We start from the raw sequence: 26,070 nt of genomic DNA, 5'->3' as shown, positions 1-26,070 counted from the left end.
AAAGTTGCAGCCTAGTGTAGGTTTTGTATGGCGCAAATCATATCATACATAAGTTAATTAGATTCCGAACCCGAGAGCCATAAACTCCTCAGCTCCTCTGCCCGTTAACATGTTGCTAACTCGGGCGAGAATCTTGGCATCGAGGCTTGAGGGAAATGGATGGAAGTGACGAAGAATAGCATCAAAGGCAGGGTAACCGAAGCAGCGCAAAAGCACCGAAGCCTAGCTGTATTTTCGCACGGCTCATCAGTGGTGGATGCAGCTTATCTGCTGACGCACTGGTACAGTACTCGAGATACAGTAATCTACGGCACTGCACCGGTATCTTTGCTCAGGGTGAAGCTGGAACCTTTCGGGAAGAACCGGGTGGGCGAAATGTTTGTGTTGCCTTAACTCGACGAAATTGGAAACACCGTGATTTTATCTCTTCGCTGCACTGTTCCTTTGGTCGCCAATCAGCAAACGCAGATACGCGCACCCAAGAGCCCTATTGACATAACGGTAGTGGTATTGCGTGCTCATGCCGGAATTCTCGAGTACTCGTACTCGAGTAATCACTTGTATGACCCCACGCGCATTTTATTTCTCTAGTCCACATGGTGCTCCGCCAATGGAGTCTTGATGGTGTGGCACTCGAGCTTTGTGCCATGAGACTGCAGCTGATTCAATGAAGGCAGAAATGACAAGCTAATGTACAGTACAGCACTAAGAAAACTCTGCATACGGGTGTCAAGAAGAGATTTACTTCTCGGCACCCAGGGCTATCAGCCAAGCAGCTCCCAACTGCCTCTTTATATCCTCCTTGTCCACATCATGTGTATCTTCGACTTCTCCCCAGATCTCTGTCTGATACCTGACTTCGACGCTCGCGGCTCTAGCCGCCTCTTCAATCCCCCAACTCTTCTCTCCGACCCCAACGTCGGAACTCCACTCCGCTACCAACCTCGCACCAATCAAGAAACTCTTGCTCGACATTGTGGCTATTTCCAGTGCAACCAAATCCCAATCCGTCAATCCCTCCAACCATTCCCTTATAGCTTTCACCGTCTCAGGCAGTTGGTGTGCGATGACCACGAAGCCTAAATCTCCGTCGTTGTACTCGATTTTCGTACCGGGCCAGAGGACAGTTGTTAGCCACTCAACGATGGGCTCTGCTTCCGCCACTTGAAGTTCCCGGAGAGTCTTCTTGTTCGGGTCGCGGTGTTCCTCTAGCGTTGAGGGAGCGTAGAAGATTAATGTGTCGGTGTGGAGGTAACGCATCACGTTTGAGATAGTGGTATCTCGTGAAGGCGTTCGGGCGTTCGGTTCGCGCATGTCAATCACTCTTGCGGCGAGCTGGGTGAGCGGTATTCTATAACGTTTCGTAAGAGCATCCTTTGAGCTGTGTAGAAGACTCCATTCTAGAGCGATTGCATCGGCGAGCAACGGCTTGCTCTCTGGAACGACAATTAGTTTCTTGAGGGGTGTTCGGATCGGCTGTTTGTCGAGGAGTATTGTGAATCCATCTTTAACATATTAGCCTGATACCCTAGAAAATCAAGGAAAGATTGGGAATTTACCACCCCGCTTCTCGACCTTGACTTCCTTCCAGAGCTTCTTCCCTGGATTAGCCCTCTCAGCTTTCTGTCGTCTTCGTAGTTCGCCAATCTCGCCAGCTGCCGGGAGAGGAGGTTTGGGTGGCGGGCCGTGAGCTGTTATTGGAAGTGGGGTTGCAGAATGCACTGGCGAATTATGTAGAGGTCTTGTAACGGGCAATAATAATAATAATTTTCGGCGTGGGGGAAATGGTGATGGGCGAACCCTAACAGCCAGGCGTGGCACGAGAGACATCTTGGTGGTATGTACCGTAGCTGAGGTGTGGAAAGATATGATGAAATTAAGAACTACCGGTACCCGGATTTGTGGAGGGACACTTTCTAAATGCGTGCCAAGATTGACTAATTATGGTTGGAGACACACTGTGACAGGCAATTTGTTGGTATTGTTTCAAAAATATACCCGGTTACTAACCCTAAATAGGAAAGTAAGTATTTCGTATAATATGGGATAATTGGTGCCTTTATCACTTTATCGCTATTCCTAACTAGCCTTGAGAAATTTGTAAATGCTCAAAATTAGCCATCTCCCTCATACAGATTAAGAACCCGTTTTACTCCACCAAAATGCATTATTTTCGCATGAAATCAACCACGTTCTCTCCTCTACAACTAATTGCCTATTGACTCACATTAATAGTGTAACCCTTTGATCCCGTTGTTGAAGCATGATACGATTTTTGTCGAGGCAGTTTTTGTTGTGGTCTCTCCGGCACAAAGTTTCCCCCCACCATAGATGAACGCTCATGGAGACTCACTCGTGAAATAACAAAAAAAAAAGCAAGGAAGCCGGAAACAGGTCCAAAGAAAAACATGGCGTTTTCTTGCAGAGCTTAGCCGTTTGTTGGGATCGCCTGTTCGACTGCACATGACTACCGGAATGCCGGTAGTCCTATAAAAATGTCATTACATCGTAATACGGTATGATATCGGTACTATGATCTTTTCTTTGCTTTTTTCCACTCCTTTCAGTCTTGTAAGGGCGTGGCTTAGAGGGTATGGAGGATTGCCGGACCAGTGAGTATTCGGGGAAGCGGGAATCATTGATGTGCACTAGAAGTCTAGATGTGTATGAAAAAGACTTCTTGTTCATTGTTATGGGCTGCTTGACCCATTGGGATACGAAGGTAGTTTGCAAAGCTTATTCGTAGCATAACACACTGCCCTGTGAGCTTAGTATTTTACAAAACTTGCCAAACATATATGGCCTGGGCGATGGGCACCTTTCCTTCCGGTGAGCAGGTAGGTTGACGTTTGCGGACCACGGGAGATAATTGACTCCATGGTGATACAGCACTTGCTCTCGTGGCCCAGCCTGGCCCCTCACTGTTGGACGCTCGACAACTTGGCCTTTTATCAACCGGTGCCCGAATGGAGAGAGCTCACAATGACTCTGTGGCACGGAGCACATTGATAGATAATGTTATAAGGAGTATGGTATGATCCAACGAGCGAACGGGTTTTCTGGGTAAAGAAGTTGTCTGCGTGGAGGTCTCAGACAGGCTGGGGCTGCAGTTTGGTTGGCCCCCTGAAACCCGAGTTGTCGTCGGATGTTTGCTCGCGATAAGTTAAGGTAAAACTGAGGTTGAACCTTGAACACACCTTTGGGAGGTGGTTTGATACAAATATAACACCTAGCCATTGATCATTTAATCCCTCACTATATAAACAGGCGTGGGTGCAGTCTTGAAGGCATGTATGAGTAGTGAATCTTTGGAGTTGGGGCTGAAGGCACGAAAGACATCAAGACCCTTGATGAGGAATTACTGTACTGTACAAGTACCGGTACGATGTTGTGCAACAATAATATCATACGGTGTTGAACCATCGCACCAGTTCTTGTGGTATCACAAGTTCCCAGTCAAGAAGTACAGTACCTACCGTACTTGTGTCTGACAATTGGTATCCGGGGATACGGCTGTCGTTACATGACCGCCCAACAAACGATAAAAATCCGGTCTCATGTTCAAATGTTTATGATACCGGTACTTTATGACTTTATGCTACAGTAGATACCGGCAATTTATCAATGCCGGTATGCTAGATACAGGAGTGTACATAACATGCACTGCATGCATTGCTTTTTATGGTACCACCCGGTACCACTTTATGCACTTGCACAAAGTTACTCTCCCACTGTGGAGAAAGGGAGGGTTTTGGGAACCTTGAAGGCAAAGGAAACTCTGATACTAATGGAATGTAGGGTGGTTTCAGATTAGGTTTGCGCCTAACTCAACGCCAATTGGCTGGCTCTCCTGAGATTTCTTGGAACTGCCACAATGACCTCTTCCTTGAGTTACAGGTACTCGAGTAGCTGGGCGGGGGAGAGAGGGGGGGAGATGGGGGAGAGAGACTTGGGTCGAATACAATAGGTGTGATAGCAGATGCATGTCATTGTAAGCTTCTCAGACAGGCAGACTGACCGGGACTGTGAGGTTGCCTTTAATAGAATCTCGAAGGGCCTGCGATTTTTGGCCGCTGAAGCCCCAGCGGTCAGGGCTCAGGGCGGAGAGGTAGAAATAGTCCAATGTCTCCGCGGATTTTCCCTCTGTTCTCGCCGACTCAGAATTGCTTCAGGTTACCCACACGGTGCCCAACGTTTTTATCACTTTCATCGTTTTCTGCCCTCTATTCGCCACTTGGTCCACAACCCCACAATCCTTACTCCAGAAAATTTCCACCCTTTAATGAAAATCCTCTGACAGGAGTACCGAAACGTGGGTCAAGTCAGATATATTACAGCTTTCCTTGGAGCTTCGATCCTGCGATCTCCCCTCTCAGGTCATCAATCCGTAGCCAGATATAATCTTCTATTTTGGCTTTTAGATAGAGTGCTTCTTTATTCTCGGATTTCCTAGACCTTCCAATAGAAACCGAGAGGGAGAAGAAGAAGAAAAAAATCACACCTTGGTTCGGTATTCTTCTCTCACTACCGGGAAAACTCAAGTCTAGCACAGGAACAATTAATTCCTTCTGATTTGCAATTATGAATTGCCCGACCCGAGATCCAGAGCCCACTGGTATGAGTATTCTCCTCTTTGCTCCCTTCATGGTGGCGAGGCTAAGGCTTGGTGAGTGAAAACACGGTACAGTACAACATGTTAACGTCAACTTCTGCATCTAGGGAATCCATTCTTCAACCAGAATCCTCCGGCGCTCGACAAAACTCTAACTACGCGCTCATCCCTCGTATGTGGCGGTGGCAGTCTTAGCGATGATGAGTATAACCTGGGCTTACATATTATGGCATTGTTTCTCGTCCTGGCTCAATCCTCGTTTGGTAATTGAACGGTCCTCTTTGGACACCTCACGCCTTACGAAGCTAACTAGTCGTTATAGCATGTGCGTTTCCGCTAATTGCGAAAAAATTTCCCCGCCTCCGCATTCCCCCATCCTTCCTCTTCGGCGCTCATCACTTTGGTACGGGAGTCCTTATTGCAACTGCGTTCGTCCACCTTCTCCCTACGGCCTTCATCTCTCTCACCGATCAATGCCTTCCGGGATTTTGGAATAGCACTTATCCTGCTATGGCAGGGGCGATCGCCATGGTGGCTGTATTCTTTGTTACTATCGTTGAAATGGTATTCACTAAGGGGCTTTGCAAAGGGGGATGTTCAGACACGAACCAGCGAGATGTGAGATGCGAGGCTGGTGATAGCTACTGCAATGCTAGGGATGCTGATGAGGAATATGGGGGAGCGGATAAGACGGGTCAAAAGCGGTGCGACGGCGAAAGGTTGGGGACGCCTGGGAGCGAGGAGATAGGTGGGAAAGGCGGGGTTGGTAGGATGGGATTTGGGATGGCTGGGAAACGGAGGTCCCGGTCTCACTCGGTTGGCCAACGATTACAAAAGTATGAGGAAATGGAAAAGAAAGGGAGGCAAGACCAGGTATCCCGGACTGCTGGAGCGAATGACAGTAGTCTCACGGTAATTGGGACTCCCGGTACTGATGATGTGATCATAGAGATGACCAACAACTACGCGGGCCAAGAGGAAAATGTGGTTGATGATGGGAGTCAAGACCGCGCTATTGTGAATGCGTTCAAGACACTGCCCGGGGTCGCTCAACTGACGCCGGAGCAAATTCACAAGAAGGCGCTACTTCAGTGTGTATTGTTGGAAATGGGAATTCTCTTCCATAGCGTATTTATTGGAATGGCGTTGAGTGTCACTATCGGGCCTGGATTTGTCATCCTTCTGATTGCCATTATCTTCCATCGTATGTTTGTTCTATCACATTTTTGTTAACGGCAAGCTGATTTGCGAAAAGAAACCTTTGAAGGACTAGCCCTTGGCTCTCGTATTGCCGTTTTGAACTGGAAAGCTGATGCTGTCCAGCCCTGGCTTATGGCAGTTGCATATGGCTTGACGTAAGCACCCCTCTTGCCCATATTACGCTTCAACTTACAGATGAGCAGTACGCCTGTCGGTCAGGCCATCGGTCTTGCAACTCATACTCTATACTCCCCATCAAGCCAAACAGGTCTTTTAATGGTTGGAATAATGAACGCAATTTCATCTGGTCTGCTCGTATTCGCCGGCCTTGTAGAACTCCTCGCAGAAGACTTTCTCAGCGATGAGAGTTGGCTTGTGTTAACAGGGAGGAAGCGAATTATAGCGTGCATATATGTTATGGCTGGGGCATTCGGGATGGCTTTTGTGGGAGCTTTTGCTTGAGGAATCCTTGTTTTCTTTCCCTTCAACGCTCGTTTCTCCTGGGGATTTTCCTATTTGTTCACGATATTACGCCGAGTAACGGTGATTCTTGATTGGTTTGACTAGTTTGGGTTAAATCTCTTTAGTCACGCGCAGGGCAGTACAGGTATTTGGATCATAGGAAAATAAAAGCAAAGGATTTATGTACAGCAAAGCAAAACAAAGTGAGGGAAATCTTTAACGCACCCGCGCGGTAATTTGGCTTGCTGGGGAAATTTCCCGTGCTTCATTGACTATCATTATCATCATCGAATGCCGTACGGCTTGTACGAACCGATTAGCCAGCTGTCTGTCTCTTACCTCGAGGAAACTGCTGATCCTTCATGACTGTCTATCTGCCTGTCTTTCTACTCTTCGGGCGGTATCCTATCTAACGTTCCTGTGAACAAGGTTGGATGGGTAATCGAGCGCAGGGGAATCCCGTCGAATGATCATCGCTTGCATCGGTGATATCATAGTTAAAACGGAGCTGGAGAGAGAATGGGACCAATTTACCGCACAAACCCTTTTGATTCGCTCTCTCCATTAGGTCGCTAATCTTGGGATTCAGAGACAAAAGTTCTTAAGAAGGATTAGTGCTTTCCTGACATGATAGACCAGAGTCATTTGGCTGTTCGCAAGGGTTATTCTATTACAGGTACTGTATAGGTCGCGAGGTGTTTTAGGCATCTGTGACTTTTTCTCTAAACGATCCAGACAGCAACCCCTCTGAGTCTAAATACTGCCCTCTTCTGTAAATATCACCGCCGTCGGTGAATATACTACTACCTCTTCTACAGCCTCCGGTCGAAAAGATCGGGAAGCGGGTATAGGGCTTTGATTGGAGCATTCAGTGTGCTCGAACCAATTGAGCAACCGTGTTTCTGACTTTTAATTTTCACATTTCCCGATTTTTTCCACAGGAGGCTGTATATACACCACCACCTCCCTAGATATTGAGCGATTACCTTGAAGTAATCTTCCTGGGCTGCTAGTGCATATAGGAGTTTCCCCACTGGTTCTAGATGGGTTGTGCAACCGAAGTGGGTATTTGGTTGGATTGTTTTAAGTATTTTTTTAAAGGTAATTGTTGGATATTATCATATTACTATAAAAATTCTTTATAATTCACTAGTCTATTCTCGCTTTGCCTCAAATATTCTCGTAGATCGTGACATCTAGCCTGGGATAGGTTTTAGCATAGCGAGTTAACAGAAAATTGTTAATAAAGCCAGTCTGATGGGATCCAACACAACCAATGACCCGGGCAATAAGTTGCCATCATGCCAGGAATGGGCTCTTAATCCCTCTCAAGAACCTTTGTCTCCGAAACCCGGGATTCTTAGAGACCAAAGAGAGGATATAAGCTCGCAAGGGTTTCTGCAGTGGTCTGCGTGCCGTCGACATGATGGGGAAATATATAATCCAGTAGGGGGGTAGCCCCTAGCTAGTCATAGTATCTCACTCGATATATTTCTGAAAATTTGGCCAAGTGGGGGGGGTGTAAAGAAGAGAAGTTTTCTACCTGGCCTACCAAGCTGCAGGGCCAGATGTGATGTCAGAATTGTGACTGATCGGACTAGAGGCTGCTGTAGGACCGGATACTTGGGTAGAGACGGATTGGGGGGAAGGGTGGTATCGGAGGGTGGCTCTATGGATGGACCTTGCTTTGCGTGTTGGGTTGTTCAGATGCGCTTTTTTTATTGGGGGGGGGGTATTTTACTGACATCACCTGCAAGTGAAGGGTATTTATCTCCGCTCTGGTCACGTATTTGGGTATCGCGGCTTGGGAGCACGATGGCAGGAGTTACAGTTAGATTTTGTTGCTTATGGTATCGTACTGCTGGAGTCACTGGAAGTGCCGTGGTGTGCGTATCATACGGTTTGGAGAGACCTGCTTTGGAAAGAGTGAGTAAGGGCGTTCCGTCTCATCTATATACTAGTGGTGTCAAAGACAAGTTTTTATCTTTTTCCCTCCCTTATTTCCTTCCTTACCTTCACAGACACGCACACGGGAGAACTACGACAGTGCATGATAGGGCGTGGTGCGGGAGGGATAGGAATATGATATGGTAGGAAATTGTGCATTACGGGTAGTCTACTGCTGGAATACTCGAGTACCGGGCGAGCTGGTACGGATGGAGCACAAAGTGCCTGCCCGCCCGCTGCCCGATGATATTCGAATTTTGGGAATAGGCAGGACGTATGATCATGATATTTGTTCGGGCTGGATGAGCTCGAGCTGGTTCACTTCCTTTTAGAGTGAGGGATCGGGTGCTGTTGTGTTACTTGGGTGCACTCGAGTATTCATCTGAAAGCAGGGGGTGCTCGTGGGGGCGGAGATTCCTGTGCTGTGAGAGTATTGCCCCTCGGTGCCTGGCTTGGTATGGGTGTTGACGGACTGGTCGTGGGGGCGGGAGATAGCACTGGCCACAATCTGGATCGGTTGCCATAGGGGGTGGGGATGGGTGGTAGGAATTTTGCTGTCGGGCAGCGGCGAGCGTTGGGTTGGCTGTTGGTCAACTATCAAAGGAGGAAGGACATACCGTAAGAACTTTAATTGAACCTCGCGCAAAGAGGTTAATTTAAGGTATGGTGCTCGGAAATTATGGTATCAGGGAAAACTTGTCAAATTTTGTAGTTGTATTGGATTTTCAGACAATGCTTTGGCCCATGAAGCTCAACATCATCGTGTAGAGTTTGTTGATAGATGAAATTAAAACAATTCAATCTAGTCTAGTTTAATCAAGCTTAATCTAATCCAGTTTAATTTGTTCCAATCTGATTCAATTAGGCAAAATGCTATTAAAAGTAGAGAATTCTCATTGAGCCTATTCTGTTGGTTATAAACTTCAAATTCTATCATATTAGACAAGACTAAAATGAGTATACTTATAGGACCTACTCAACTTTAAATACTAATATATTCAGAAATAGCAACACATTTTAAGATTCCCGAGACAGACTATTATGAGGGAAAAGGAAGAAACGAGAGGAAAGGTTTAGGATCAAACTTGGAAGCAATATAGAGTGGGTGGTAGAGGTCAGGAATGAAAGTATGAAAGAGTTGAATTGTGGTCTGCATGACAAGTTCCAATATTATTGAGTACTAGGGGCTGTTGTAAGATGTAAATGATTTTTCCATATTAGTAAACAGCTATATGTTGAATAATATCTGATATGCAATATACCTTGTGTAATATGTTCGTTAATTGCTAATCATGTTGCTTAGTACAATAGTTGACAGGTGGCTTACTCTTCCTAAGAGAAAGCCAGAGCTGCGAACTAAAGAAGACTACAGGTGTATACAGGGAAAACTTATAAAAGTAACTGTTCAACCAAGTATATTGAAATACTGTCTGCCAAAGTCTACCTGTTCTATTGTGGAATCAAGCAGTCTTTAAATACACAAATCTGTTTATGCCTACCATGAATGAAACCAATCAAAAGTATGAAATAATACTTCATAATAAAACAACTTAAGTATTAAATGATACTTAAAACAAAACATAAAACTAGATAAGTATCAGATAATACTTAAAACATAAGATAAAATATATTAAGTATCAAGTGATACTTAAACCAAAATATAAAACAAAATAAGTATCAAGAGATACTTAAAATATAAAATAAAATATATTAAGTATTGAGCGATACTTAAAACATAAAACAGAATATATTAAGTATCAAGTAATACTTAAAACAAAACATAAAATAAAATAAGTATCAAGCGATACTTAAAACAACAAAATCCTTAAATGAGTACCCGTACTGGTTACACCTTGTTCTGATTCTCTAATAATTAGTTCTATACCTTCTTCAGCTTGTACCAAATATCTATCTTCATTGTTATGAATACAGCAGCCTAGCTTTCCAATAATTTTAGTAAAGTAATTTATTACTAGACATACTTGAATTAGAAAAACTATCAAATTTGCCCTGAGGATGAGTTTAGCTAAAGTGATCCTCCAGCCTTTATAGGCTACTCTAGGTTCTACAATATTGCAAATATAGATTAGACTCTACTTTTTTTTTAAGTATTTAAAAAGGAAAATGTACAATAAAAAGAACAATAAAATAGTCTGAGTACAAAGCTCCTAGTCAAGCTGGAATACGCATCAGGTTATAATTCAGGTAATACTCTTCGCTGATCGGATACTACATGTTGTAATGAAGGCTCCCTTGAGGAAGATGGATCCTGAGGTTCTGACTGCACCGAGATAAATTCTTCTGGAAACCGAATATAATAACATTTCAAAATCTTAGCAGTAGAGTTTGAAGAAACAAAGTGGTAAAACTTAATATCATTAAGCTACAGCTTTACTCAATTAAGTCCAGATCTCGAGAGGTAGTTGATTGTCAAAATAGAGAACTTACATATACTTAAGTAGATTACATTTACTGCCAGTTGCATTCTATTACTACTTTGTATTCACAAGCACCCAACTCCCTTGGGCTGTCTTGCTAACCACCATGGGTTGGACTAAAGATTCTCTGCAGTGAACTAGACTACTTTGTAGTTTGCTAACATCCACTCAACAGAAGTGTTTTAGCCGCTTAATCTACAATGCAAGAGCAGGAGTAAAAACCTTTCTTATCATGGACATGTCAGTGGTGAGCTGTCATATCTCAGTGGATACAATACCAACTATGGAACTTTCTACGCATATACACTGAGTCTTCTACAAGCATGTACAGCTCTTGAATATCTATTCGGTTCTACTCTATTTTATATTATTCTAGATGATGGCTATATAACTTCCCTGGCAGACCCCTTCGGAGGTTGACTGCCAATAGGCACTACACATAGCCAACCTTCCTAGAAGTAGGTCTTATCATCATCTTAGGCTAGTGTTTTAGAGTCCGTAACAATTCTCTAATACTATTACACTTTCGGGGCAACAGACTTCAGTTACCTCGCTTATAGGCCTCAGGTGATTTCACATACTACTTCTAAGGTCAAAGTGGTATTACTCTGTCAGTTTTCGTCCGTTTTGCATGAAACCATCTGGAGACCATTCTCCAGGATCTCCTCTACCCCTCATATATCTGACAGACAGCCTCCGGTGGACTGGACAGTGTGGGTGTATATGGTATTACAGGAGTATCTTTACTTGTAGACTTTTACTAGACTTGCAGCAACTCTCCAAGCTGTAGCCCATGATGCCAGGGACTTATAATAGGGCTGGAGGGGAGTATTTGCCACCACACTTCCAAGTTACAGCTTGCTCGGAGCTCAACTGGTTGCGCGGGAGTGATCTTCACAACCTGAGATTTGAATACCCTAAGTAGTTTTGTGTGATAAACAATCTAGTAACTTCTCCTGAAGTCCTGTGTAACAAGTTACTTTCAAGGTATGGTAAATTGGCTCCATAGCAGAGCAACCCAAGGCTCAAGGCAGGGTAACTTTAGTCCAAAGGTAGGATAACTCTACCTGGACTCACTGTTGAGTAATTCAGAGTAACTCCCAAATTGACTACTTAGGTTACCCTACTGAGTAGGGTAACTACTGCTCCTTACTAGTACCCATATACTTCTTAGTCTGGTATAGCCTGCTCAACCGAGGTACCTAACCAACAGTACCTCTACTTAGTAGACTCCAGTCTACCACCATTCCTACCACGGTAGTCACTTGATACCGGTATGGGTATAGGTTTGATTATTTGTAATAGTACTCCATGGAGTCTTATTACATATAACCCTACTAGGAATCATAATGTCTGGTCTCCAACACCTCCCTCCAGCTCCCATATGGGGCTCACACGTCTATAGCTCAGCAGAAATATCACATGACATCTTTCTGAATGGTCACATCTTCAATTCTTATTGTCGTCAAAGATATTTATAGTATTGAGTAATTTTCTACCAATTCTACTTGCAACTGCAAGACTCCCTGCATAACAACCTCCAAACTCCTACCAAAGGGTTAGGATTCTATCCTATAGAAGTGCTTCTCCTCTACACAAGTGAAGTTACTGGACAGGAATCTATCAGTTGAATTAGGAGATATTGAGCTTTGAAATCAGCGATCTAAGAAGGTTGCATACACAACTTTGCAGAATTATCCAGAGTAACTAAGGGTTGCCGCCCAAGGGGCTATCTGTCAATCCAGTAGAATATCTTCCTGCGAATCAGTAGGAAATTATCCAGAAGATATCTGATAGTTGAATACGGAGTTATGGGAGTCTGAATTCAAGCAACTTAGAAAGATTACAATTATGACTATCTCCTCAGATACAATGCAAAGATGAAACTAATTATTTCATTAATGACAAAGACAATTGGGGCCAACTCAGTTCCACTTGAGAACTAGGCTATAAGTCTAAAGACTCTGATGATCAGATAATTACTATTGGGAACAGTATAGTTCCTAGTTGACAATCTCATAATTACCAAAGAGGGTGTAATAGTTTTCAGGGTCTCCTAGTGTTCGCACCTTTGAAGAGTACCCGATGATAACCAGAGAGGTATATAGTTTGTATAATAAATAAATGTAGTCCTCAAACACTCAGACATAGAATATAAATACCAAAGTACCTCCCAAGCTTTTAGACATTACCAAGCAACAGAGAAGAGACCTTAATAATATAATATTGTTCTTACGATTCAACTTCACTTTACCTACTTTACTTTGCTCTTAGTAGTCTTACACAAAACGAGTATAATCTACACCTTCCTAGACAATCTCCGCCTACCGAAATAAATCTTAGTTGGCCCAGACAACTCTGGAGTCTATTATGCTGTCTCCACCTAACAGTAACTCTACTTGTACTCACCATCAACCCATTTAGGGTAACTCCCAAATTGACTTCTTATATTACCCTACCCAGTAGGGTAGCCTCCGCTCCTTACTAGTACATATGTACTTCTTAGTATGTCATAGCCTATCTGACAGAGATACCTAACCAACAGTACCTCTACTTAGTAGACTCTGGTCTACCACTATTCCTACTGCAGTAGTCTCTTGATACTGGTATGGGCATAGATTTAGCTAACTGTAATAGTACTCTGTAGAGTCTCGTTAGACAAAGAAATTCTCCCTTACTTACCAGATCTTAATCCTATTGAATATATTGGTTTCTTATAAAAACTATGCTTCATAAGTATTATCCTGAGCCTTATCTCATGAAAGGACCTAAGGATGGGATCAGGAAGGCTGTTGAAGAGGTAGTTACTTTTTGTTGGGAACTTTTGGGCCCCAAGGTCTTTGATGGCTTGGCAGAATCTATGGTTCACAGGATTGAGGTAATTATTGAGGCAGATGGGTGGTATACAACGTATTAATTAAGATTATGTATTTATTTTATTTCTAAATATTTTTTGCATTGTAGTTTTGGTAGTGATTTGTTGAGCAAGTGGTGTTGAGAAGGGAGTGTGCACCATTGCATCCTGATGTCCAGTTTCTTCTGCTAAGGTACTATACTATAAGCTTTCCAATATATCCTGTTCGAGAACAGATATGGACATATTGCCGCCGAGCAGTAGGTTTCTTCAACCTAATTTTTTTAACCTCGTGATTGGTTTTTCTGGACCATTTTCAGGACATTACTTCTCCTCTCTTTGCAAAGAATTAACCGGGAGTAATGATGAGAGAGGCCCACATATTACAAACATTGTAGGTATTTTGAGTATTTGCAAGTTCAGGGGCATGAAATACCGATTGGTGATTCCTGGTTAGTGATTACTGACATTGTTGTTGACAGAACAGCCTATCTATATCTGGCATGGTTTTGGCTCAACCAGGCATGCTCTGCTTGTAACGAATTTTATTGTCTCAGACCACCCAAGGGATATGTTATCGAGATAAAAGTTTCCAGCACCTCAGCGATGCGGGCAGCCAGCCAATGTACAGTCGTGTCCGTAAAGTCTTCATGCCCTGGCGGTACAACCACACAACCACAATACCTCTCCATGGAAAATTGAAAAAAAATTCAAACAACTCAATTAAGAAAGGTATATGAATAGAACTAATAAGTCTTAAGAAAATATTATTACCACTTTGTATGACCACCATCTGCATCTAGTACAGCCTGTATTCTCTCAGGCATCCTATCTATCTACCCATCCAACCTGAAGAATCGATTTCTGAGGGCTTTTTTGAGTAGAGCCCAAGTGTTCTCAATAGGATTGAGATCTGGTGAGTTGGGTGGCCAAGGCAATTTTTGATAACCACAGTTTGACTGCAATTTTCTGTTTTCCTCACCACCATGCCAGGAGGCATTGTTTGCTGCTAGGTAGATATTGTCAGAAGGTCTATCCAGACCTTCTATAAAAGGGATGAGGTATGGCTGGTGGATTTCAGTTGCATATTGGTGGGAATTGAGGCCAAGTCTGTCTCTTTTGCTGGTCCTTTCTTCCTCCCCCCTCTTTCTCACAAGAATTAACTCAGTCCTGCCACCCTTCATGATTGCAGCATAGACCCCAAGACTAGTCCTCCCAGACTTAAAGCTAGGCTTCAAGTTTTTTTCTTCCAGCTCTTCACCAGGTCTAACTCTGACCTTCCTGCCAGTAGGATTTGGATCATAGATAATGGTGGCTTCATCCACAAAAACAACCCAATTCCATGCACTCATCCAATTCCTCCTTCTCCTAGCAAACTCCTTTCTCTTCTCCTTTTGTCCTTTCCTCCAACAAGGTTTTTTTCTAGGTATCAGAAGCTTAAAACCAGCTTCTGATATGATCTTTTCTACAGATATCTTTCCCAGACCAATATTTGCTTTTTTGGTAATGTCGCATAACGCTAAATGAGGCTCGGCATCGATAATGGACTCCACTATCTTTCTTTTTTGAGGGGTAATTGTTGTTGGTCTTCCAGATCTGGGGGCATCATGGGTATTTCCATCTCTTGATGCAGCTCTTTTGACTACTGATTGAACAGTTGCCTTAGAGATACCCATAACCTTAAAAATTTTATTATACCACATATCAGTATGTTTATACAGGGTATATATTTCCTTATTTTGGTCTTCTCTAGCTCTTCGGGTATGTGGAGGGGTCATGGTAGAGGCGGTTGTTGCGGGGATGGAAGACAACACTGTTGCCGCGCCGGGGTATTAAGACTTTACGGACACGACTGTAGAGTGAGCAACCAGACTGACGTGATCGTTGCAGTTGTAGTTGGTGAGAAGCTTTGTAAATTCCATGTTCCAATGTTCCACACATGACCGGTAGTAGTGATTGCTGTTCGATCGGAGGACTTCCAGGCTGGGAATGCATCTTGAACTAGAACACAACTGACGGGGTCTTGCTACTGTAGTGGAGGAGCGGAAGAATTGGTAGGAGTGAAAAGAAAAAAGCTACATGTATCATACGACTGGCGCTCCCAACCTGCTTCTAACTGGGATACCAAAATGCATTCCGAGAATATTTGGCGCAGACTCCACAACCTACAAGTTTTCGATCTCCCAATTTCCCTCACTCCGAAGGAATTTAAAGAAAAGTCCACAGTTCAACGGCACAATCGTCCTTGCCGTACCCCCCCCCCCCGCTTCGTCCTCCTTCCTCGGAACGAGGTTTGATGGAGGATGGGTGAAAGGACATGAACGCAGCCAGTGTCACGGGAGCGTGACACACAGCGCGGAAAAAGAGCCACCACAGATAGTCTAACGGTACCGCTCGAGCACATCGCTGCCTTTTGTCCTTTTTTCCGTCAAAGCGCGACGAAACTTCGCTTTTCCGCTAATTTACCCCCAGTCACTTCAGCCCCAGATCCCCTCACTCCCCCACACTCAACGGTGGTGCAGCGAAGTCTCCCGCGTGAGGTACAGTACAAGTACAGTCTGTAGCGGTCAGATGGTACCGGCATGTAACATGAGAAGCTCTAACCAACTTATTTCCCAACATTTATAGTTAGCCTCTTACCAAAGGCATTGGGAAAGCGAGGCCCCTGCATATTTGTACCAGTACGGTACCGTACCGGTACTCATCAAGACCTTGTAAAAAAATATTGGCAGGCTTGGCACGGAGTGATATTGTACGAGATTCACGAGATCCACCGCATCTGCGCCTGGTGAGGCCCTTATTTTCTACTTGCCATGGTACCAGGGAGGTGTTATTAGGTGTGTTAGCAAGATTTATTTTGTGTGATAAATGTTGGAAGACGTGTATGTTGGAGGGGCTCAGCATGGTTTCCGCCGTGTCCAGTATTGGGCCGCTGGACGTGGTGTCGAGCGGTAGAGGATTAATACTGGTGGGAGGCCCTTGGGGCCACCCAGACATCCTCACCCGGGAGGATTTCCACCACTTACTTGGATGGTGTCGTCGTGGGCATACAAACACTATCGCTCTGGTACAGTGCCGGTGTCTCGATAGCTCCAATTCGTATTATACTACCATGGAATTCAAGCAACTGTCCCTTTTCCACGACAATACTGAGAGCATAATTCACCACGTCCGAACTAAGCTAAGTTACAACTCAAAGGTAAGGGTGTAGGAAAGATTGAGAAATGAGTGGATGGTAAGCACCGAGGGAAAACAGTAAATCTTGTGAGTAGGAGAAGGAAATGGTGTGTCCGTAGAATCCGTGTCCGCAAAATCCACCCCAGAACGCCGGCCAAACTCCAAAGGAAAAAGGGATTGATGGTGCATAGATGGAGGGGGACGGTGAGAGCGAGAGTTCAGAAAACGTTCCCTCATAATCGTATATATTTTCCACCGCAGCGAATGACTTGGACTAGTTAAATGCGGATCCATTGATAATCAGTTCAGCTGAACCCACCTTGATTCCGCTTTGCGCTCACATCCTTCTCAGATAAGGAAGGTCTGAACCGGCCAACGCACCGCTTCGCTTTGCATGCTGGTAAAATGTCTTTTTGGATTCGATTCCACCCTTTCGAAAGACAGGACTTTATAAGCTTTCGAGTGGCTCCAGGTCGAGGAATTTGCTCTCCTGGTAGAGGGAGGGGAACAAAGATGGGATATATCATCATGTTTGCTGCGATCTATCTGACAGACGTGTGTGGGTGGGTGTGTGAGTGCGCGCGTGTGGTGGCGTTTAAAGGTGACGGATTTCGCAAGGTGGGAGTTGGGGGTGGGTGGTTTATATACTCGTATGATGTTCCATGAATGCCGGCCACCGGAAAAACGTACGAGCACGGTAGTGGGAGGGGCATCGCATGCAAGGGAGGAGGGGCAATTCACCACAGAGAATGTTGGTTGCGAGACGGGGTAGTGGTGCCAGAGTGGGGAATATTCCCTCTGGTGTCTTGGTGCGAATGCCGATGTATTGGAAGCGGTGATGAGCGCGAGGTGAGACAATCCGAGGACGATTCGTCTCGGGGCAGTGGTGGTAGTGGCGATCCACCCGAACGAGGGCCGAGCTCCTCATTCTTTGGACCATTTACGGGATACCGTACCGGTATCATAAGATATTTTTGCGATAATGTTACCGGGAATGCGGGTAAGCAAGTGTTGAGGCACTAAGCGCTTGGCCAGGTGAAAGATGCCGGGGCAACAGCAGTGCTGGCGTTTTCTCTCCACTGCGAGTTGTCCAAACATCGCCATCACTCCGATGTGGCCAAAAGTGTATTAGTGGCTGGGTCACGTTCTCAGCGCACTGTCGAGACACAAGTGCTGCCACCTCATTCCCCGGTGAAGCTACGGTAGTGGGGAAGATCTACGAACCGAGAATTTGGCCTCCGAGCTGAGGGGTGTGGGAGAGCGGAGTTCGATACTCATTCATGCCGGTACTTGATCGCGGTTCCGCGAGTGATACAATATCGTGAGTTTTGCCTAGGGATGGGACTTGGTAAGGTGAACTGTGGTACGGGTATTGGTTGAGATTTTGCGTCGTTAGGATAAAGTTTAGGGAGTTCATCCATCGCATTGTATTAGGATATGTGGGGATAATGGGGGGAGGGAGTGCCGGCAAGGATAGGCGGCGGTTGGGTACGGGTATTCAGCGGGATACGAGGGGGGGGGGTCTTTGATGAATTCAATATACAGTGATGAGTTACATTGAATTCATCACCCCGTTTGGGCCCTCAGGCCGCTGAACCAGGAACCAGTGGAACGGCAACTACCGTTACAATACTCGAGTTGTGCAATGAATAAACCGTGGGGCTGTTTACGAAACCGGACTTCTCTGCGTGATATGGCAGTCCGTTGGACTACCTACCCCCGCTGCTCTAGGGGGTTGTTGATAAGACCTTGTGGAAATCGCGAAACGCATGCTTATAATATCATGCACCTGGAACAATGAGTTGGGAGATACTACCGTTATTCAAATGCACTACCGCATCTCTTATCATTTTGGGTGAGCCCGCAATAACCATAGGGAGGTTCTGTGGCGAGCCATTCCAAATTAGCCTGACTAAGCCTATTTAGTGGACTTGTGCGAGTCTCACTCACACCGCTAATATCATTTACTCGTACAAGTGCCAGGCCAGATGATTTCGTACACTGTGGAATATACCAGGATGTTTGAGACATATATTTAGTTGCCTACAAAAACAGTACTACAAGTTAAAAAAAAAAAAAGGCCCCATCCTCGGTCCGATCCCAAGTTGCTGCAGAAGAAGTCAAATAGAAGTAGAAGAGTGATAAGAATAATGATGATAAAAGGAAGGACAATAAAGAAAAGAAATTCTGTAATCATAAGAGCATAAAAGTTGAGAAAGAGCTACAAAAATCCCCGTACAACTAGTATCCCAAATGTCCACTGTTCACAATTCGGATCTACAGGAGAATCAGAATCTCTGATGTTAGCTTCAGGTACTAAACTGGCCCGTAACTGGATAATGTATGAAAAAAGTCACTGTAGTAGTAGCCGTAGTAGTAGTAGAAATAGTATACAGAGATAATACCAATGGAAAGTAGAAAAGAGTGTAATACGCACCTCACAAACACAGGTTGGAAGTGAATCTACCAAAGAACTAAGTTCTTCAGAAGTAATGGTATCCCATTCCTCCTGAATTGTGATATGAAGAGCATCATTGGTGGTGGGAAATGGTGTACGCTGCCAAATTCGTTGCTTTATATGATGCCACACATTGTTGATTGGATTGCAGTCTGGGGAGGAAGGAGGTTAATCAATAAAATACTCCCATATACCTAGTTCCTTAACGCGACTCTGAGTGTAGCCTGCTATATGTGGAGAGGGATTATCTTGCATAAGATAAACATAATCAAGTTGAAGGTGGAACTGTTGTTGCCAAAATTTGTGGAGCCTAGGAATAATATGCTGAGAGAATGAGACTGATTTTACTGTTTTCCCCCAATTCTCCTTATCCCAGATTATCAATGGCCCCTTATTGCTGCCTTTAAAACATGCTCATACAAGAACTGTCTGCAGCTTTGGAAACATAGGTACTAGACAATCTTTATGATTCTTCTCACCAGGCATCTGAGTAACCCAAGTTCTACCACTTGAGGAGAGTCCTCCAACATTAAATGCAGCCTCATCACTCCATATGACCTTATGCCAATCTGCGTGTATCCAATCTGCATAGTGCCATGTCCAATTAAAATGCTTTTGCTTAGTTTGAAAGAAGAGATAGGAGGCGAGCATGTGCGATGAAACGATGGTAACCTTCAAATGTAAAAGCTGTGCGTAACGGATATGAGCCAGTTTTAATACCAGCAAGTGCGGCAAACTCAGAAAATAGAAAACTTCAGTTTTTCTGACTTGATGCTGTGATCTCAATAGGTCGTTTGCGAATAGGTATACTAAGTATCTTCGGGCACCCTGGCTTGACCCTTTTTAGTGTGAATGGTACCTGGCAGATTGAGAAAACTGTGCTAACAGTAACTCCTACTTCTTGAGCAATATTGTCACGAATGTGGCTTGGTGAGGAAAAGGTTTTCACATGGCACATGGTTATGAGTTACAGGTATGTTATTGTTTTACACATATAACTCATTCGAGTCATATGATTTGTTATGTGTGGGATTTGTGATGATTTTGCACATGGTTCAAATATGAGTCATGGGATGTGCGCCTGATGAGTATGCCTTGCGAGTGTGCCTTGCGGGTATGCCTTGGGCGTATGATTTATGTTTTGTACATGACCTCATTATGAGGTCATGGGTTTCACGCATATGACTTAGTCGAGTTATATGATTTGTTTATTGTGTTATAATTGGTTTATGAGTTTCTGCACATGACCTCGCTATGAGGTCATGGGTTTTGAGCATGTGACTATCTTGGTCACATGACTAGTTTGTTATGATTTGGTTTTGCACATGTGACCACTTTGGGTCACATGACTATGGGCAGGAAGAACACTATATAACGAGGCTGATGTGGCCGAGGAGGATAGGTTCTTCACGCTTTGTTCTAAGTACTTTTCCTCGTCCTTGCCGTCGCTTCACCCCCAGTGTTTCTTTCACCCTCATGATGAGCCTTGATGCCTTGGATTCTGGGGGAGATATCTGAGTTCGCTCAGTAGTTCCTAGGGTCTTTGGTGTTGAGGTCTGTTTGCGTTGCGTGGCGGATAACATATTTGCGTCTCGTTTCATTGAGTTGGTTATCTCACGATACTAGCACGTCGAGCACTTCATCACGGTCGCATACGAGCCTCTTTTGGTAAAATGTCTACGGCTTCATGTCTATCGTCTACTTGCAGGTTTCATGTTCGATTGGGGAGATTGAATATTGTATTTGGGGGGATCACCCGTGTTGTTCTTTGGGCCAGCTCATGTCTTTTGTTGGGTTTTAACAGAGTCCTTAGTTCTGGCAATACAAAATGCCCTTGGGTTAGACTGATAACCTTTCCAAGTTTCAACACGTCGTACTGGCCGCATCAATCCACCGGGAAGGGGGCCTCGCTGGCCCCCTCCCTCCTTGTTACTATATGTTTCTACAGTTGGAATCCTATGATGTTGTTTATCACCGTTTCCTGAGAAGTTTTGTCCTTGCGGCATATCCGCTGGTTCAGCCAGGTGTCACCGCCTCACTACGGTGGGGATGGCTTTAACCCTGAAAATTCTAATCCCTTTGTGTGGTTTTTTGTTGCTGCCTGGAGTGGTGTGGGACAATTGGCTACCAGTTACTCGTGTTGTCTGTGCGTTTGGGTGGTTCGGTTGTGGTCTGTGGTTGGCAGCTTCACCCACTGCAAGTGGGGCCTACCTTCCATTTGTCTGCTTCTGCTCGTTCGCCCTCCTCCTTCTTGTTGCGTCAGTTGGGGATGCCTCTTACCCATTGTTTGGTCCATGCCTGTTCCTAGACCTGTGGGGCTGGCTTTGGCTGGCTCTGCTTACCTTTTTTCCCACTCGGTTGCACTTTGGTTTGGCTGGGTTGGATGGTGTGGCTGGTGCTGGTGCCTTCGAGTATTTGTGCTGCCTCCTCCGTGGCTTACGGCTTTGGCTGGTGGGCTCCCCTCAGCTATATGGAGTCGAGGGTTGTGGCTCTGTTAGCATGGCCATAACCAGTGGTTGCCTGATGGGGTTAGGTATAGCTGTCCTGTGGCTGTCGGAGGGTTGATCTGTCAGAGGGGCTGAGGGGGCTGGATAGGCTCTGTAGTGCCTGGTGTGTGGGGCTTGTGGGGGGCTGATTGGTGGGGAGAGGCACCTGTGAGCACCGGTCGGACATGTGTCAGGTTGGACAATGTCTAATTAAGTATTTCCGGCCTGATGGGGCTGTTAGGTGAAGCTGCTGAGTGCTGTAAGCCTCCGCGATGACCTGGATGGTTGATGGCCACCTGTGCGAATAGTGGGTTGCGACCACCTGGTTGGACTTGTTTGGGTCTTGCATGCTGGGTTTTGTTGGGTTTGTTTGGTTTCTTTGGTCTGGCAATGGGCATGGCTGGCGGGGGCAAGGCACTATGAGTGGGAGATAGGCCCCACTGGCCGTTTGGGTCTGTCACCACCTCTATGTATTTCTTTTGTTTATGAGTTTATTTTGGAGGACAGGCAGCGGGTACATGTCCTCCTCACCATTACGCTCTTTGGAGGCACTTGGCAAAGTGGATTCATAGGGTTAATGGCCTGGCATGCGGATGCGAGAGGTAGACATGTTGGTCACCTCCTCTTTGCTATTGTGTTACCTGTTGTTTATATTTGTTTTGGATTTGTTGGTTTTTTACTATGGAGGAGGTTTTTGCGGGATGGTGTTCAGCCAGGGTAGTAGTGATTTTAAGTTTGTTGGACGAGGAACCTGGTTGGGTTGGTCTTTTGCTTGGCTTCGGCTACGCTTAGTGCTGGTTGGCTTCATACCAGAGGGGCTACGGACTTGAACCAGGATGGGCGCTGGGTTGTTTGATGGTCTTGTTATTAGTTTCTGTTCGGGCATGACTTGGGGATGGCAGGTGTGGGGCCTTAGACTTAGTTAGCCTAGGATTAGTGGTATATCAGTTAGCGGTATCCCTGTACCGGCGGGGCTCGTCGTATGCCAGTGTTGGCGGTACGAGTTTAAATAAAATTAGATTGACTTCTAAGTACTTTTCCTTGTCCTTGCCGTCACTTCGCCCCTAGCCTTTCTTTCGCCCTCATAATGGGCCTTGACAGCTTGGATTTTGGGGAAGATATCTGTGTTCGCTCCGTGGTTCCTGGAGTCTTTGGTGTTGAGGTCTATTAGGTGTTACGTGGTGGATTAGTTGTTTGCTTCTTGTTTCATCGCCTGATGGCTTCTCACGATGCTGTCACTTCGAACACTTCATCACGGTTGCTTACGAGCCCCTTTTGGTAAAAAGGTCTATGGCTTCCTGTCTATCGTCTACTGTCAGGGTTCGTGTTGGATTGGGGGGATTGAACATTGTGTTTGGGGGGATCACCTGTGTCATTCTTTGGGCCATCTCATGTCTTTTGTTGGATTTTAACGGAGTCCTTAGTTCTTGTGATACAAAACGCCCTTGGGTTAGATTGATGACCTTCCTAAGTATCAACACATTGTACTAGTCACATCAATCCACTGGGGAGGGGGTCTCGCTGGCCCCCCCCCTCCTCATTACTGTATGTTTCTACGGTCGGAAATTCTACGATGTTGTTTATCGCTGTTCCCTTGGAGTTTTGTCCTTGTAGTATTTACGGTGGTTCAGTCAGGTGTCTACTCTCTGCCTTGGTGGGGATAGCTTTGACCCTGAAAGACTCTGCCCCCTGGTGTGGTTGTCTATGACTACCTGGAGTGGTGTGGGACGATTGGCTGCCGGACACTCGCGTTGTCTGTGCATTGGGTTACTTCGGTTGTAGTTTGTGATTGGCGGCTTCACCAATTGCAAGTGTAGCCTACCTTCTGTTTGACTGCTTCTGTTTTCCTTGCCCCTCACTTCTTGTCGTAACAGCTGGGGGTGCCTCTTGCCCGTTGTTCAGTCTGTGCATTTGCCGCACCTGTAGAGCTGGCCGTGGCTAGCTCTGCTTACTCTTTCCCGGCTCAGTTTAACTTCCATTTGGCTGGGTTGGACGGTGTGGCTGGTGCCGATGCCTTCGGGTGTTGGTACTGCCTCCCTTGTGGCTCCCAGCTGTGGCTGGTAGGCACCCCTCGGCTATATGGTATTGGGGGTTGGGGCTTTGTTCCTGGGGCCAAGACCAGTGGCTGCCTGATGGGGCTGGGTATACACTGTCCTATGGCTATCAGATGGTTGATCTGTCTGAAGGGCTGGGAGGGCTGGATGGGCTCTGTGGTGTCTGGTGTGTGGGGCTTGGGAGGGGCTGATTGGGGGGGGAGAGGCACCTGTGAGCACCGGTCGGACCTGCGTCAGGCTGGGTGAGGTCTAATTAAGTGTTTCCAATCCGGCTTGGGCTGTTGGGTGAAGCTGCTGAGTGCTGTAAAGCTCCCCAATGGACCGGTTGGCTGATGGCCACCTGTGCGAATTGTGGGTTGCGACCACCTGGTTAGACTTGTTTGGGTTTTGCGTGCTGGGTTTTGTGGGGTTTGTTTGGTTTGTTTGGTTTGGTTTGGGGCATGGCTGGCGGGGGTAAGGCACCATGGGTGGGAGATAGGCCCCACTGACCATTTCGGTCTGTCACCACCTCTATGTATTTCTTTTGTTTATGGTTTTTGGTTTTTGGGAGACAGGTACCAGGTACAGGTTCTCCTTACTATTAGGGTCTTCGGAGGCACTTGGCAAAGTGCGTTTATAGGGTCGACGGCCGGGTATGCGGATGTGAGAGGTGGACATGTTGGTCACCTCCTCTCTGCCCTTGTGTCGCCTATAGTTTATATTTGTTTTAGTTTGTTGGTTTTCTACTGTGGTGGAGGTTTTGCGGGACGGCGTTCAGACCAGGGGGTAGTGATTTTATATTTTTTGTTCGACGAGCAACCTGGTTGGGTCGGTCTTTTGCTCGGCTTCAGCTACGCTTAGTGCTGGTTGGCTTCATACCAGAGGGGCTACGGACTTGGAGCGGGGCGGGCACTGGGTTGTTTGATGGTCTTGTAATTAGTTCTTGTACGGGCATGACTCGGGGATGGCAGGTGCGGGGCCGTAGACTAAGTTAGCTTAGGATTAGTGGTATACCAATTAGCGGTATCCCTTGGGCTCGTTGTATGCCAGTTTTGGCGGTACGAGTTTAAATAAAATTAGATTGAATTCTAAGTACTTTTCCTACTTATTACTTTAACGAATATAAAACACCTTTATGATCTTTATCTTTATTGCAACATTATTGTTATGCCAAGGAAAGTTCTTCACGAAGAAGAGTTAGAGAAAGCTTACGAAAGGCATTCCCGATAGAAGACAGAGGTCTTGTACTATCAGTAATGTAGGCAGAGGCCTAGTGGTATCGTAAGACTAAGGAAAGAAACTGAAGAAGAAGAGAAGTATTGTTTCCTGTCGCCAAGAACTAACTATCCAAGGAGGGATCATTACAAATATGGTGAAAGGACCATGAGGCATGAGTGCAGAGTCCATAGATCTTAGATCTTAATGAAGAAGTAATAGAAATACGCTCAACTGGAGGAATTGGGGTCTCAGCACGCTGAAACCCAGAGGTCGACTGAAGTACTTGATGAGATTGTGGAGGAGTTGGAGCCATGGGTACAGATATTATGAAGAAAACCTGTCTTTTCTCGTTAACATATACTTCTTTCCTCTCCGATTTCTGAAGCCTTTTTATCGTAATACTTTTACAGGAGCTCCTATCTTAACCTATAGTAAGATGGTGTTCTGTTTCAATTAAAATAATTTTTCCCTATTTTTTGATGTATTTTAGTCACAATATTTCCTAACTGAAGCTTATCATTCTATATTTCTGTTGGTTATACTTCTTTTTTTTGTTAACACACTCTGGTCATGATACCTATTCTGTGGAAAATAGTAGTGTTGTGTTTCTGTTCGGTATTTTTTCCTTTGTGCACCGTACTCCACTAAATACTTGGCATTAGGTGTACGAAAACATCTGGCCTGTGCCTTGTACAGTATTCGCCAGCAAAACGACCCGGCAAACCGGTCCCGCAATCCATCATGAACCAACCCATTCCAATTCCCAAAAACAACAACAAAAAATTAAAAATTAAAAATAACTCCACCACTAATTATCCCCTGCGGCAATCCCGGGCAGTTGGAAACCTGTCCCGATCCCCAACCCATCACAATCTCCGAAAGCCTCCGCTAAAAGCCTCCGACAAAAACCTCCGATTCCATCCGCTGCCCGTGGCTAACGTGAACTCCAACTTGTTACCACGGCAACGAGCTTCCTCCTCTTCGGTGCCTTGCCTAGACGAGTTACGGAAATTCGAACCCAGACCGGGGGAAGGGGGGGGTTTGTATGGACTGGGAGCTCGTGTGCCAGTTCATATAAATTAGTGTGATATGAATTAGCGTAAACTTGAGCATGTAAGGGTACATTCTCAAGCACAGTAGTCTAAACAATGCAAGCAGAGCGGCTGATCGTCTCAGCACGATTTT

General features: G+C 45.4%; 3 protein-coding genes; 1 reads left to right on the top strand and 2 right to left on the bottom strand.

Moving 5' to 3' along the window:
* Window positions 1–741: 741 nt before the first annotated feature.
* Window positions 742–1,830, bottom strand: GSTUM_00002980001 (uncharacterized protein; the record flags this gene model as incomplete). Its single annotated transcript, XM_002836607.1, has 3 exons — window positions 742–1,505; window positions 1,560–1,623; window positions 1,801–1,830. 3 exons carry the CDS (start codon window positions 1,828–1,830, stop codon window positions 742–744), a joined length of 858 nt encoding a protein of 285 aa, XP_002836653.1.
* Window positions 1,831–4,184: 2,354 nt separating this feature from the next.
* On the top strand, window positions 4,185–6,477 carry GSTUM_00002979001 (uncharacterized protein). XM_002836606.2 has 6 exons: window positions 4,185–4,615; window positions 4,720–4,875; window positions 4,935–5,485; window positions 5,645–5,816; window positions 5,868–5,967; window positions 6,016–6,477. Exons 1-6 carry the CDS (start codon window positions 4,582–4,584, stop codon window positions 6,272–6,274), a joined length of 1,272 nt encoding a protein of 423 aa, XP_002836652.1. The 5' UTR covers window positions 4,185–4,581; the 3' UTR covers window positions 6,275–6,477.
* Window positions 6,478–16,589: 10,112 nt separating this feature from the next.
* Window positions 16,590–17,282, bottom strand: GSTUM_00002978001 (uncharacterized protein). XM_002836605.2 has 2 exons: window positions 17,010–17,282; window positions 16,590–16,958 (listed from the first exon to the last, which is right to left on the bottom strand). The coding sequence occupies exons 1-2, from the start codon at window positions 17,218–17,220 to the stop codon at window positions 16,924–16,926; spliced, it is 246 nt and encodes an 81-aa protein (XP_002836651.1). The 5' UTR covers window positions 17,221–17,282; the 3' UTR covers window positions 16,590–16,923.
* Between the last annotated feature and the right edge of the window lie 8,788 nt (window positions 17,283–26,070).

This window comes from Tuber melanosporum, assembly GCF_000151645.1.
Source record: "Tuber melanosporum whole genome shotgun sequence assembly, scaffold_154, strain Mel28".
Classification (NCBI taxonomy): Eukaryota; Fungi; Ascomycota; class Pezizomycetes; order Pezizales; family Tuberaceae; genus Tuber; species Tuber melanosporum.
The sequence above is the reverse complement of the archived record's forward strand: the minus strand, read 5'-3'. Positions and strand labels throughout refer to the sequence as shown.